At 38.7% G+C, this 15,259-nt stretch overlaps 1 protein-coding gene across 31 annotated transcripts in view; it reads left to right on the top strand.

Moving 5' to 3' along the window:
• Window positions 1-15,259, top strand: part of CLASP2 (cytoplasmic linker associated protein 2) — a 143,953-nt gene that overhangs the window by 22,944 nt on the left and 105,750 nt on the right. For 28 of the 31 annotated variants that reach the window (XM_050331649.1, XM_050331627.1, XM_050331794.1 and 25 more), the window contains exons 4-7: window positions 2,341-2,432; window positions 2,753-2,828; window positions 5,804-5,901; window positions 12,948-13,018. In XM_050331649.1, the coding sequence (XP_050187606.1) occupies window positions 2,341-2,432; window positions 2,753-2,828; window positions 5,804-5,901; window positions 12,948-13,018 (337 nt within the window). Of the gene's footprint in view, window positions 1-1,533; window positions 1,651-1,746; window positions 1,771-2,340; window positions 2,433-2,752; window positions 2,829-5,803; window positions 5,902-12,947; window positions 13,019-15,259 lie in introns of those variants that run through there. The other 3 variants (XM_050331767.1, XM_050331777.1, XM_050331659.1) reach the window with 3 other exon arrangements.

Raw genomic sequence — 15,259 nt, 5'->3', positions numbered from 1 at the left:
GCAGCATTTTTTTTGTGCCTAAGTGCCAGTACTTCAGAAATTATGTGTACCTGTGCCCAAGATGCTTCCAAGTACCTGTAATACAGACCAGAGCCTCTACAGCAGTAGCATTTGGACGAGTGCACAGCAGAACATCTTGGAAATACCTTCAATTTGAACAGCTGTTGATCAAGAATGTGATGGTAGTTGCTTTGCACTAAGCCCTTATCATGAAAGAGTTTTAGATTACTGCTCCGTCTTTCCATTTGTGCAGAGTTGTTAGGCTGTACACAGAGGTGATGGAAGGAAGTTTCCATTCCCTTTGAAGATTACTCTCTGTGTCAGAAAGCATACAAGGTTCATGGGGTCCGTGGAACAGCGTGTGTATAGAGGAGAACATATGGCTGGCTCTCCTGGTAACTCCCCCAGCGTGGGAGAAGCCTGGCTTTGGTTGTCTGCTCTCAGGACGGCTTATGGATCATTAAAAATTTGGATGAAAAGTATCAATCATCATCACAGCAGGGACAAAACCAGCAAAGTGTCTCCAGCACTGAAATACAGAGCGTTAGGCTCTCTTTGCTGCAGAGGAACATCTCCTTAGAAGAGCTGGGTGGAATAATTTTTTGAGGAGAAGTCTTGTAAGTTTCTTTCTAGTCAGTTCATCTTGTCCTTTCTCAAGTGTTGTTGAATAACATTTAATTTGTCCTGTTGTTAAGTTCCTTTTCTTATTATAGATGTGTTTGTTGGTTTTGGTTTTTTTGTTTTATAAGCAAGAACTAGGTGTAGCTGGTTATGAGCAGGAAGGCATAAAAATATAGGTGGTATGAACGTACTTGAATGGGACAGAGGGAGGTCGACATGGACTGTTGCTAGCAACTTGTGAGAGTTGAAATTTCTAAGCAGCCATTTGAATTTCTCTGATTAGAAGCACTGAGTTCTTAAAGAAGGGTTAATTTAGTGAAAACCTAAATTTCTCTTTGGTCTGATTTGTTTGTTTCAGTACTCTATCGTTCCCTCTCTACCTGTATTTTTGTACATCTAGCAAGGAGATTTCCTTTCTCCCATGTTTGTCCGTGACAGCGAGTTAATTGGAAGGATGTTTTCTTCCACAAAATCCTGTTCTTTGTTGTTAAGCTGTGCAGTTTTGGCAAGCCATATCCTGCTTGTCTAAGGTTTGTTTTCTCTAAACCCAGTGAAGTATAAAACAAACAAACAAAACACCACAGATGGGACAAAATTATCAGGCAGGGCTCTAATTGGAAAATTTTATGTCTGCTGTGAAGTGTGCTACCTCATTAATAAAGAGGATGCACATTCCCTGCTCTTAGTCCCTCTCTTTTTGTTGATCAGTAGCTGTTTCTGAGGGTTATTTGTTTGTTTGTATGTTTTTTTCAGGGAGGCTAATGCAATTGCAATAATTAGTATCTCATACATTTTAGCAGCTTTGTATGGCGTCATTATAGGTTGCAGTTGCACCACTCCGGGGTGCAGTTGGGAAGAGGGAGGTGCCTGGGCTGCAAAGTGTGCAGCCCTTGCCAGTGTGCAGCCGTCCATCGCTAGGCAACGCTCCCCGGATGCTGGCGGGGCTGTAATGGCAGCGCTGCAGCTGGGGCGAGTTGCAGCCCGAGCCCGTGCATCTGCTCCGACACACCACCGGGAATCCCCGCTCTCGTAAGCTCCGTGTTTACACACTCCTTACCCTGTGACACGCAGCTAGAGATGGGAAGGTAAAACGATGAGCCGAGGAGGGAAAGAGTCGAGGCAGGCAGTGAAAAACGAGTGCGCAAGAAGGTAAACGAAGGGTTTAGTGAGCCGGAGGATGGTACTACAGGAAGCAGCACGAGCACGGAAAAGGAGAACCGAAAGCAGAGCAAAAATGGAAGCAAAGCAATTAGAACAAATGGGCAAGAAATAATCCAAAAATGAAATAATGAATTTAAAGCAAAAGTAAGGGAGAAATGGGACAGTAGGAATATAGGTAGGGGCAAGCTAAAATGGATGAGAGGAAATTTTGGCAGGGAAACAGAACATGAAGCAAAAAGGATATAGCAACTTCTGCTTGAGTCAGTAGTTTGTACTGTAAATGTTTGTTTTGTGTGCATTAACTGTAATAATTCTGTATGTTTTAGGAGATGTTTCTTAAACAATTCATATGACTGAAAGATGTGTTACAGGAATTGGTTTTGACATGGAATTCACCTGTGTTGTGTTCCACATTGTGCATTTCATAAGTTAATTTTATTATTTTTCCAGTCTTCTGTTATTTTTTTGCAACTGTTATGAATGTAATTATAACATGTGGATAGAATTACATTGTGTTTTGCTCCTGGTAATTAAAGACAATTATTTCTGCTTTTATAGTACATTTGGGAACGCCTTGCTGTTGGTTTTAAACACAAGAATTACCGATCCCGAGAAGGAGTGTGTTTGTGTCTTGTTGCTACCTTAAACATGTAAGCTTTTTGTTTCTATGGAGATGTAATGGTTCTATCCTTCTTCTGAATGTCATTTTCCTCTGAAACTAATACTTTAGGAAGTCTGATTCAATTACATTAATACATGGAGAAAATCAAGCAACTAGTGAGCTTTCTGAAAGAAAGACTAAAGTTATGGAGTTTTTATCTTAATTAAAATTAGACAAGTGACTAGTAAGAGACAGATAGAGCTTGATTGGTGTCAGTTTGCATTCTCTGAATGCTTAGCTAAAAGTTGACTTCTGCATAAATTATTTTGTTTTTCTGTAAAAAATACACCTTTTTTTTTTTCCTTTTAGTTATGGTGCGCAACCATTAATCCTCAGCAAATTAGTGCCACATCTGTGTATAGCATTTGGTGACTCCAATAGTCAGGTAAGGATTTCATTACTTACCGGTCCTTAAACAACTTTACTTTGACAGAGCAATGAAAGCAAATTAAATGTAAGCATTTAAAGACAAGCTGATAAAGTAGTGCTTGTATAGAGTATATCATTAGTTTCTACCATGAGAAAAAATAAACCCATTTTTTTTCTAATCAGTCCATCCACTGGAAGATGAAAGTAGAGTTGCAAAGGCAGCAGTATTGTGATATACTGGTCCTTTTAGTTTTATCTCCAGAGGTTGAAACTAGTAATTACTGAAAGTAGTTGTTTCTTATAGAGCATGTTGAAAGAAAATAATTAAAAAATCAGTAATGACATAAAGAATTGCCTCCAAAAGCAGCCCCTATATGAAACCTGCAATAGTTTGCCAAATTTACTAAAGATAACATTATTGTGTGTAATTATTTTCTAAGTGGAACCCAAATGGCATTTGAGAACGTGCGAGGACTGTGGTTAAAATCATCTATGTAAGGAAAACACCTGCAGTGAAAATCAAGCTATAGTGCATAATGGTGACATGTGAACTTCAGAAAGGCTTAAAATGGAAATGGATAAAATATCTCGATTTATCTGCAGTTGTGTTTGAGAGAAAAGACTAAGGATACAGTAGGGGAGAAGATAACATTGGTAGGAGATGGTCTTATAAACATGATTGGTCTTTGTGCTAAATTTCTGAATGCGGCAAAGTTTTTGTCTCCTGGATAGCATAACATTGTTCTGTTATAGAGAAATTCTGTGAAGAATTTGTCCTGTTTGCTGATGATTAGTAAAGATGCAGTTCGTATCTTCTGAGAGCAGTCGTGTGTTTAGTTTGAATTGCTGCAAAGAACAATACTAAAGTCATTCCAGTCATTCTTTATAGAGAATAATGGCATTTACTAAAATGCATTTTTGGCAGTTGTTATTGTGATGGCTATGGTTTGAATTTTTTGAAGAGGCATTCAGTCTCCTGTATTTAACTGTTCTTTCCCCTTCCTCAATCTTGCCTTACTCCCTTTCTTGTGCTGATGTCATGCCACCTGATTCAGACTAAACTAAATTAGGAAAACGCTGATCACTTTGGCCCGCTCTTGTGGGCAGTCAGGTCCCTAGTTTTCCACAAGGACTCTTCTGTGTGTAGAAACAAATGAAAGCAAGATGAAGTATCAAGACTAAGTGCAGGAAGTAACTTTTGGAAGTATTGCACACTGTGATAGAGTCCTAAATAAAGCACATTTTTTCCACAAATATTATCCTTACATCCATCCCAGAAATTCCCTCTAAAGTTGTTACTTTTAGCATTTTTTTACCATCTGGGGATGCTCTAGCTTAGAACAAATACCATCTTGAAATAACCTTTGTATTTCCTTTCTTTTTCATTGTCGTGGTTTTGCCCTGGCTCAATTTATTTTTATACTCCCACATATAATTACTATTAGTTGAGAGAAGGTTTATGCAGACAAAAAGAGACTGAACTGAAAAAAAAAAGTATGAGTATTTATTATTAACAAATTAAAACTAAAGAATTACATTTACAACAATTTTACTTAAGTAAAAGGTATTATGTATTTACAAAAGATACTTCTCCCCCCCACCTCCCTTTATATCAGTCCAAGGAGGAGAAGCAGTCTTTTTCTGTTCTCAGAATTCCAGCTCTCTCTCTCTCTCCAGTAACTCTGCAGCACTTTCGTCGCAGTTGGAACTTCTTTATCTCTCTCTTATTCTGTGTTGGCCTCCAGGGCTGGGCCTACCCCCCTCCTGGATTAAAACCGAAGGCTGAGGGTTACCCAGGTCCTGAAGGGTCTCCTTCCATAGACTTGCAAGGGGACACTTGCTTACTATGGATCTTCTTCCACAGGGTTACAGGGGATAATGGTTTAAGAGTTCACCCCTGTTTCCCTATGGAGGTCCCTCCCCATGGGAGAACAGTCCTTGATTGACTTCTCGGCATGGGTCCAGTCTGGATCCCTTACTCGGATCTCAATATCCCACCTGAGCCATTTTCTCTCCAGCGTAGGTTCTCTCTAGCACCAGCAGCACGGATCCCACACATGGATCCCAACATCCCTACCTGAACCGTTTTGTGTTCCAGCGTAGGTTCTAATACCCGTCAGGGTCATAAATCTTCAACAGCAGCAGCATGGATCTCTCACTGAGATCCCAAGCTTATCTGAGCCGTCTCGCTCCAGCATAAGCATCGATCCCTTCGAGGGTCACAAAGTCTTTAACAGGACTCTGCCTCATCTGAGCCGCTTTTACTCCAGCATAAGGCTTTCTCTCTGTTAAAGTCACAAATCTCTGGTGCATCCACAAGCTCCTCTATGAGCCGCATGGGGGTCTCTTCACCCCAACAAACTTCTACAGGTGGCAGGGTTTTATTTTTCAGTCTTTACCCTGCTGAAGGGAGGAGAGCGAAAGGGAGAAAAAGCAGTTCTCCCCCCTTCGAACTTTTCTTCTCTTTCCTGTGCTGCCAGCTTCGACCTTGGAAGTCTTGTTATCTCATGGCTGGAATTCTTCTGCAGCGGTTTCTCATCTAAGCAATTCGTCTTTTAAACTTTTTTTTTCTTCACTCTCTCACAAGAGAGAAGGGAGGCTTCAGTACTACACCTGCCCCCCCCGGCCCAAGCCGGGGGAGGAGGGGGCCTTGGCCCTCCTCGGGCCCACCGCGTCTCTCCTACATGGCTGCTGCTCCTAATTTTCAACTGCGCCACAACCTTCTCTTCCGTTTTCTTAAAGATGTAATTAGCAAAGGCGTCACTGAACTTTTTGATTGGTTTTTTGTCCGGAAATCACCTGGACAAAACCATCCTCAGCCCCAGGGATGGGCTGCTGGGCAAAACCACGACATTCATCCTCACTGTTTCAACTGTTTCATGTAATGAATTGGCATGCAGGTCAGTAGAAAGTGGAAGATTAGTGGGTTGTCAGCAAATGTTATTTTGGCTTCTGTAACCCTGAAATTAACAATTTAAACTGCATTCACAGGTGAGAGATGCTGCCATACTAGCCATTGTAGAGGTTTACAGACATGTGGGAGAAAAAGTACGAGTAGATCTTGCGAAGAGAGGAATTCCTCCTGGAAGGTGAGTTAACTGTTTTGATTTTGTAATCCTGAGCCCTTACGTGTTGTTGTTCTTAATCAGAATTTTAAACTCACTAAAGACTTTGTTTTTAAATTATTATCATTTTCTTTTGCTTTGTAATTAGTTTTACTTCCAACTAGTGTTCCTGACTGTGTTGTGTGTAGATTAGTTTATCTGAAATAAAATTAGCCATTGTTTTGTTGCCCTTTGTGGGAAAGACTATTTATTCAACAAAATCTTTCAAATTCCTTATCAAAACAATTTACACTTTTAAATATGTGTTAACCCCTTATCAATCAACAGATCACTTTACCCTGAATTATCATCTCACTTCTTGATTTTGATAAAGCTGAATATATTGACTGCTTGGTGTCAGAATATCAGAAGGGATACTGTGCCTCATCAGAACATTCTTAAAAACTAAGAGCCCTGTTTTTTAATGATTATTTGTAGGATATCAAAATACAGTTTGAATAATATATCAAAATACGTGTTCAGCTGTGGGGCCCTGACTTGAGAAGAACCTGTTAGTCCAAAGGCGAGCCACTAAATTGCTTAGGGTGCTGGAATACCTCTCTTAAGGTGATAGGCTGAGAGCTGGGGTTTTTCAGCCTGGAGAAGAGAAGGCTCTGGAGAGACCTTAGAGCACTGTCCAGTACCTAAAGAGGCCTCTGAGAAAGCTTCTTACAAGGACATGTGTGCTAAGACAAGGTGTAGTGGCTTTAAACTGACAGAGGGTAAGTTTAAATTAGATATTAGGATGTAATTTTTAATGTGATGTTGGTGAAACACTGGAACAGGATGCCCAGAGGAGTTGTGGATGCCCCATCCCTGGCAGTGTTCACAACCAGGTTGGAGGTGGCTTTCAGCAGCCGGGTCTAGTGGAAGGTGCTCCTGCCCATCCTGGAGCAGTTGGAACTAGATGATCCAAAACCATTCTACAATTCTGTGAAAATGTCGTAGGAGAAAGATGTTGAATTTCTTGTTTCACATTCCAGGCCAAGTTCAGCATGTTTAAACAGAAGTTTACTCTGCCTTTGGGAATAAGAAGTTGTACACACTTTTAAACTATTAATAGATTGTATAGTTACCACAGAAGTTTAAGCTATATTATTACTACTATTCCAAAAACCGTGTTTCCTAGCAGATAACTGAAACATTCCAGAGATCTTTCTTGCATTAAGATAGGGCCTTGGACATCTTTTGGAACAGAGAATAAAAGACCGCAGATAACACAGCCTTTTTACAGTGAATGTTGGGTCTGACAGTAAGTTTAGATTCAGCACTTGTTGTTCACAATTCCATGTGATACAAACTGAGTACATCTTGGGATCCAAATAGGATTAAACACCATAGGTGCTTTGTATCCTCAGGGCAATCAACAGCTTCTAATTTAGTTGCAGTAGGTGCCAAGTTGTTGTTTCTACTGTCTGAATCGGTTGAATACAAAATTCCCCCTGATCTGAAAGCAAGCATGACTGTATCATTTGCATTTATATAAAGAAGCTAGACTCAACTTGGTGCATGTTAAATGGGTTATTGCCACTGAATCTCAGTAGTTTTGCACCTGACAGTCAAGGCTAGTGTAAAACAATATGTGAGCTGAGTCTCGGTGCTGTGTCTTCTGTGGTAATTTTCAGTCTGTGATAAAGGGGGGAGTTAGGATTTATTTTAGTTGAGGCTGCTAAGTCTGTCCCATCCTTCGCTGACAGAAAGCAGAGCTCCTGTAGTCTCTTCTTACTCCTTCACTCAAATAAGAAGGCGTTTGACAAAGCTCAGGAAAGACAGATTAGCTCTCTGGTAGCTCAGACGGTTGTTTCTTCAGAGGCAGACCTCATTTAAAACATTTCTTCCCCAGTGCCTGTCAGAAGCTTTCCCTTTGCTTAGATGCATTAAAATGTTCATGTGGTCGTGCAGCAGCTATCATCTGTGGGAAAAAAAATCTTTGATGTTGAGTATTCAGTATTTTGAGGGGAATCTCTGTTCATATTTGTGTGTCTGTGTAGGTTTTAAGGGTTTTAAGTATTACAGATAATCTGTAGTTCAGACACGGCTGCTTTCAGCTGTTGAGTTCAGCCTTAAAAAACTGCACTGCAGTTCCTTCACTGCATGTCAGTGCACTAAAAATGTGTGTAAACATAAATATTAGCAGAAAAACTTATTACTACAGTATTTGGTACACACATGAATTAATACAACATAGACTTGTATAGTTTACGTAAAAAATTACACATTAGAGAGCTGTGTGTTGCTGCTTGAATGCAGTTGCTCCTAAAGCACACAAAATAAGAGCTCCTGTCTGCTGAAAGGAAGGCAGGAAAGTTAATCAAGCATTGTTTTGAGAAATTGTTCAGCTTCCTTAAAGATGCAAATGGTGTATACATGTTGTGTCTGTATAAAGCCAAATATAGTTAGTAATTTAATAGTAGGCTTAAAAGGTTTTGTAATCTGCACCCGGTAGGGTTTGCCTTCATGGAAAATACTGGATTTTTTAGAGGGGGTTATTGGACCTGTTGGAATCTAGGTAATGAATAAAATATGGGATGTTACCTTTGTATGCAATTTATTTTTCTTCAGTATTTCTGTTCTTTACCAAGATTAATTTGAGTTCGTTTATAAATAAAATCAATGAACTCCTCTTTGCATTTATTATTTTTCAACGTACAAATCTGAGAATAGTATTGTGCTTTTTGCTTGAAGCACATTCTTTTTTTAGAAATCAGTATCAAGTCAGTGCTTGGAAATTTGGGTGTTTTTTCCCTTTTGTTAAAGTTGTTGCCAACGAGGTTTGACAGTCTTTGGTATTGGGCCTGGAAGTATTAGTGTTAATGTATTTGTGAATAGTGAAAGTTGATGTTTTATTTCTTGTTCAGTGAGCCAAGAAAAGTGAACAGATTTTGTTCTATATGGGCCAAATTGAATTTGCTATAGTATGGGATCTGTGTGGCTGATCTTCCTTGAATGGAAATAGTATACATGGCTCTGGATAGCCGTTACTTAGTCTGAGCCCTAAAAGCTTTTATTTTTCAGGAATTCATCTGACAGATTTCCCCACTGTTATTTGAGAAATAAAACCAGTTATTTGTTTAGTTCTCATGTCTAGGGCAACAACTTCATATCCTAAAACGTTAAAGCATATTGCAGTATGCATTGCTGAATACCACATTTTATATGGTATGCACATTCTGCTTATCTGTCTAGTTCATGTTGTAGATGAGGTCCATCTGGGTGTCCAGATGTGGACACATGTCTGCAAGATCCTTTCTTTTTTTCTTTTTTCCTTGGAAAAGGGAACTATGGAGAAATAAGTGCAAGGCTTCATATGGGCCATTTCCTGCTTTAGACTGACTTTGGACGTGAACAACAAACTAGTTACCACCCTTTCTTCTTCTTTATCCTTGTGCTGTTGAGACGGGAGCGGTACTCTTTTGCCTCTTCATCACAAGGTCCAAAGTTTTAGGTATCCCCCTCTGCCTGTTACATGAACAGTTGAACTTCATCAAGCATGATGTGAATCACAGCTTTTCAGTCTGGAAGTGTAGCACACATTCTTTGGGAACACCCACGTGAGCGTGTCAGCTCAAGCTGTGTTCCTCTCATGGAACATCACCACTGTAACAGGGTAATACTTTGATAGAGACCTGTCGCCTGCCGGAGGAGAGGGTTTAGCAGGTTGCCAGGAGCCCCCATTTTCAAGTGCTACAACCTCATACATTCATTCATGCAGTGAAACAGCCCATGCAGAAGTGGCCTGCTGTCTTAAACGTGTGTTTTTTGTCAGTGGAGATTTTTCCTTCCATATGTGAAGGTGCAGAAGATGTCTGTGTCTTTTTGGAGAAAGGAGATAATATTTCTGTCCACTGGTGACATAGTATTTCTGTTGACTGATGACTTCAGTGATTGATTACAATTCCGTGTCCAGACTTGAGCTTGCAGAGAGGAGATAAAGGGAGTAATAATGCTGCTCTTCTCAAAGAATGTTCCTCATTACTGGTGAAACTGGTCTTCATCCAGCCATGTAAACATTCTTGTATTCCTTTTGGCCAGGCTCTCTTTTGCCAGGAGCTGAACTCCTGTAAACATTGTTAAAGTGATTGTGGTTGCAATAATTTTAGAGACTTTAGCACATACTGCCTTACTGCCTGTGACTCTGTGAAGAAATATGAGAAAAAAGTAGCAAGAAGAGCAGGGTGGGAGGAGAGGGAGGAAGAAACTTGTTGTGAGAGGCTTTGCAAAGTAGTAGTTACAGTTCCTGTAAGCTGTACTAAAGAGAGGGTTGGATCTGCAGCAGTGCTTTACCTTTTTGACAGCTGTGTTATAATGGATTTTTTTGGTTGTTGTTGTAATTATGACAAGTGCTGTAGAGTGTGCTGCTGGTCGTAAAGACATGCTTTGAAAGTTTTAGGAGTGGCAGTGCTGTGTGTTGTTCTGCAGCCTGCACCACTGACGACACAGTTTTTTATTGTTCGTAGTTAGTAGTTTATCAAATATTTTGCCCAGAGTGAGAAGCAACATGTGTATTATTATAACATATTTATAAGGAAGCATTTTGTTTTTTACCTTCTGTTTAAAACACTCAGGAAAGCATTTTTGAAAACTAGGTTCAAAAGAGCAGGAAATATTTTTTTCTTTTGAATTCTGTAAAGTATGTGTGCCAAATGGATAACATCAGCTTTACAGGATATAAAAACTAAAGTGAAATTTCAAAGGAAATCTGTTAATCTCTCTAGTCATGTTCAGTTTTTCTCAGGATAACAGTTTTAGCCCTTCAGATGTAGTGTTAAGTTTTCCTCATTAACTAGGTGCACTGTTAATGCAGTGTTTGCAGTGGAATCCAGCAGTGTTGAGGGGAACTCACAGTCCCTGGTAAATGCTAAAAATGCTTCCTATGGTACATATGAAGCAAACACATTAACTTCTTGTTATGAAATGCATCTTGTTATGGCCTGATGCATTATTATGTGTATTGATTCTTGTGTGAATTTTTCACTTTGTACGGTTGAAAGCACATTGGCATGTTAATGGGATTCCATGTGTCATTAGTAAATGCTAGTACCCATAAAGCATTTAATTTCAGAAGTTTAACTTTTCCAAGTCTTAAGTGCAAAAAAACCCCCATTTCCGTATAAATTGCCTTTGGTTTACAAACCAAAGATCTTTTCATTAAGGGACTTGAGGTTTAATATTAAAGCAGTGACATATGTGAATTGCTGCTGTTTCAGACATTTTGCTGTGGCAGCACTGGATGTAAATGCAATGGTGGTGCAAAAGGGAAAGGATAATAGGTTCCAGACAGAAGGCTGCCAGGTATGTTAGGGAAAGATTAGGCAAACTACTACTGAGCAACATATAGTTTTGAGATAAGTTGAGATGGTAGAAAAACTGCTGGTTTGTGTTATGGGTTATTGACTTAAATGATTAAGGGGGGGGTTGGTTGTGGTTTTTTAGATGCTTGCAGTAGGGTAGGCCTTTTTGTGGAATTCGTGCAGTTCTTGTTGTGGGCCTGCCACGTCAAGGACAAATTTGCTCTGTAGCATATTGCTTTGAGGTATTTGGAAAGTAAAAATAACGTGTTGTGAGAGTCCTAAATTGGTGGAAGGTGCAGGGAAAGGCTCAAACTTTTTATACTGCTGTCTGTCTGCATTTCATCATTTTATTGCATTCTTCGTTATTAGATAAATGAGGTCCCAGTGAGTGAAAGGGGCATGCAGTCTCAGAGAATGTAGGCTGGGCACAGTAAGAGTGCGCAGTCTCTCTGCACGGATCATTGAGTAAAAGTGGTGTGTGCATCGGGAAATGTTGAAGTTAAAGTCTGTGTGTGTCCTTGACTTTTCTCCTCTATGCCTTGTAAGGATTTTCATACCCAGGCATTGTTCTTCCACATTTTTCTAGGTCTGCCTTAAAATAGTTCAGATTGTGAGTTGTAAAGACAGCCCTTCAGTGCAAATTTTCAGCAAACTTTGAATTGAGTACTGTAGCCTCTAGTTCTGTTAATATAACTGAGCTGTACCTGTTTGGAGATTGGCAGACTGTCAAGTGATTTGTAGTTCATAACTTTGTTCATTTAAAATCAGGATTCGGTCCTGGTAAACTTGGAGCTAAAAATTAATGTGTGTTACATATTCTGAATAGTCTAAATGCAAAAAAGTCTTAGGAGAAATGTACGAAAATGTTCTCAAGTGTTTGCAGCTGAACAATTTATTATGTCAATACAAATGTATTGCTAGTGCATGGGTCACATTTTTTCTGTGAGATACTTCTACCACTTTTATTGAGTTTTCTGCAGAAGTGATGAGAAATGGCTGTTGAAGTGTCAGCCAGCTTTCTTGGTTGAACAACATTTTTTGTCCTGTGGAGCTAGATTGCAGATGGAGAGCTTTGGAGGTTTTTGTTTTGGTGTGTGTTTTTTGTGGTTTTTTGGGTTTGTTGTTTTTTTGCTATTTACACGTAGCAAAGCATTTGCAGAGGGTTTTCTGTTGTGAGAATTAAAATCAATGGTGTGCGTGTTGGACGTAACTAAAGTGTTTAGTGTATCTTAAGTTTAGAAAAATGTTGTTTCTTTTTTCCTATGCAAGTGCTAACCACCACAAAAGTATTTTCATAACCGAACTGAAGGAATTTTGAGGAATAAAAGTTTTGAGGAAAATTTGTAATTATCTGACAATAAATTAAATAGCAATCCATATTTTTTTCAACATGAACGTTCCATAGTTCAAATTGTTACCTTTTTGCTGTTGTGTTTGAACAAATATCGCAGCTATCTAAACCCAATATATACTATGACTGAATCTGAGCTTTAGAATGTTATTTTTAATCGTGCTAATAAAAATGCTCAGTTTTGTTCTTTGCTAAGTTGACTTAGTTTTCTGTCCATTTGTGTGAAGATGCTCAACTGAAGATGAATCCTTTAGGAATTGTTTCTTGATACTCTTAATCCCTAGTATATTCTGTATTACTGTTTTATATATAAGCTGATTTCTGTTTTTACCAGTAGCCAGTGGGATTTCAGATATATAAAAATACTTTGTTCTTTTTGTTCTTTATAGGTTGCAAACAATCTTTACGAAATTTGATGAAGTAAGAAACTCTGGAAATATGATTTTAAGCAGCGTCAGTGGTGAGTATGAAAGATCATATATTTGTAATCATCTTTAGATTAATACAAGACAGATATTTGGATATGAGGATTATCAATGTGAGATGGGTGAATAGAAATGTGTAAATGCTGAGAAAATGAGACATTTGGTGAAACAAGCTTATACTGCTTTACTGGAAGTATTTGCTGGACTGCAGTCAGAATACAGTTGAAAAGGTGTTGAAACTGCATGGAAACAAGCAGTGAATATTTAACAAGTTGCAGATGTGCTCAGTAGAGGATAGAAGAATGCTGCAAAGTGTTCCTGCGTGGGAGAAAAGATCAGATGAAACTTTATCCTGTCTTACAGTATGTTTCTAAAACAAAATGGTACTTTGCTGATGGGTATGTTTGATACCTTCTCAGTTAAGATGATGCATCAAGATTACAATACATGGAGTTTTAAATTATAGAAATAGGTGACTGCAACATTCAGAGACACTTAAATGTTGAAATTAAGATTGTATTAAGTTTGAGCTCCTTATTTTTGGTGTATGTTAAGAAAAAAGAACCTGTTGTGCAGAGAATCCTTGTTGCTTCCTACTGGTTTTTTGATACAGTGTTTTATAGTATGAGGAAGCAAAACCATCATTCTTTCTTAAAACCGTAAATTAAGAAAACTCTTACATAACAGCACAACAAAAGGAGGAGTGGTGGCAGTGGCTTTAATATACTTGGTTTTGAAAGCTTTGTTGTCTTCTGTAAGGAATCAGAAAATCACAGAATATGCTGAGTAGGAAGGGACCCACAAGGATCATTGAGTTCAACCCTTAGCCCTTCCCAGGAGCATCCCTGAGAGTCACACCATGTACTGGAGAGTATTGTCCAAATGCTTCATGAACTCTGGCATACTTGGTGCTGTGATCGCTTCCCTGGCGACTTTGTTCCAGTGCCAAACCACCCTCTGGGTGAAAGAACCTTTTTCTAATATCTAACCTAAATCTCCCCTGACAGAATTTCAGGCCATTCTACAGCGTCCTATTGACAGGGTCCCGTCATAGATCTTGTTTTATAGGGGAGGGTTTTCTGATGGTAATTTTTCATTCAAAGTAACTATGCTGAGGAGGCTCTGCTAGATTTGAAAAGTGTGACAATAAAAGAGTAGAAGTACTTTGCAGGATGCATACGATTCCTTAATGTACTCAAATATACATTTTTCATTTTAAATGTTCTCATCGTTTTCTTGTTAGTATGAAAACAGAAGGGACATAGGTTCAAAGGAATGTGTTTTCCTAACCTTTCCTTTGAGGTAGTGAGAATTCCTCTGCTGCGTTTTGCTTTGAAATAAGACATTGCTATTCTTGAACACTGAAAGAATTCAAAAATTGCTTTGTAAGAATTAGTATTTTTAAGAAAGAAAGTATTTTAATTTTGCGGAAAAAGGTTTTACATAAATGTTCTGTTAGATTGTAAATTTACTCATTGTGAAAGGGCAAACCATTATCTTTTACATGTAAAGTTAAAACAGCTGTGTAGGTTTGAAAGGTTCAGATTTTCATTTTACATGTGTATGTTTTCTGTTGGTAGTTCTCAGGAGAACAGAGAAAGTTACATGAGGGAATATGAATGCATTGAAATAATTTAAATATATGAAAATATATTAACAACATTGCTGGACTAGTTATCGTAGCACTTCCGTCCTTTTTGTCTCTTATTTCAGAGAGCTAATAAACCTTAGTTTTAAGCCGATTTTATCTCTTGTAAAACACAGATATTAATGCTGATCTGTGGCAGCATAAACCATGTGTTTTGCCTTATAGGTGGCAATTTCTATGCAAAGTTACTGTGATTCTGTTTTGATACCACAGACAGAATCCCTCTTAATACGTTGTTCTCAGTATTTTTGCTTGAACCTAGTTCATCTGTTGCTCCCATCTAGGCAATTTTTCAATGTTATTGAGAAGGTATTCTTCCATTGTTAGGGCTTTATCTTGGCTTTGTGCTTTGTTATTCTCTGAATTCGTATTTACTGCTTGCAGTGTAGATTGAAAGTTACTTTTGAATTCCTGTAGCCTTGTTAGCAGCTTTTCTTTCAGGAGCTTTATCAAACATCTCTGGGTAAACGCCAGATTTTAATGTCTAACACATCTGTTACAGTGTTAAGGATTTTTTTTTTTTTTTAGTGCTTTGGATATTTTGTAGTAGGGTTTGGGAAGATAGGGAGGGAATAGGGTTATGTTTCCAAAATATGTGTTGGAAGCTGTGTGGGGAGGGCAAAAAACT

This window comes from Myiozetetes cayanensis, unplaced genomic scaffold (genome assembly GCF_022539395.1).
Source record: "Myiozetetes cayanensis isolate MyiCay16 unplaced genomic scaffold, myiCay2020 scf1, whole genome shotgun sequence".
NCBI lineage: Eukaryota > Metazoa > Chordata > Aves > Passeriformes > Tyrannidae > Myiozetetes > Myiozetetes cayanensis.
The sequence above is the reverse complement of the archived record's forward strand: the minus strand, read 5'-3'. Positions and strand labels throughout refer to the sequence as shown.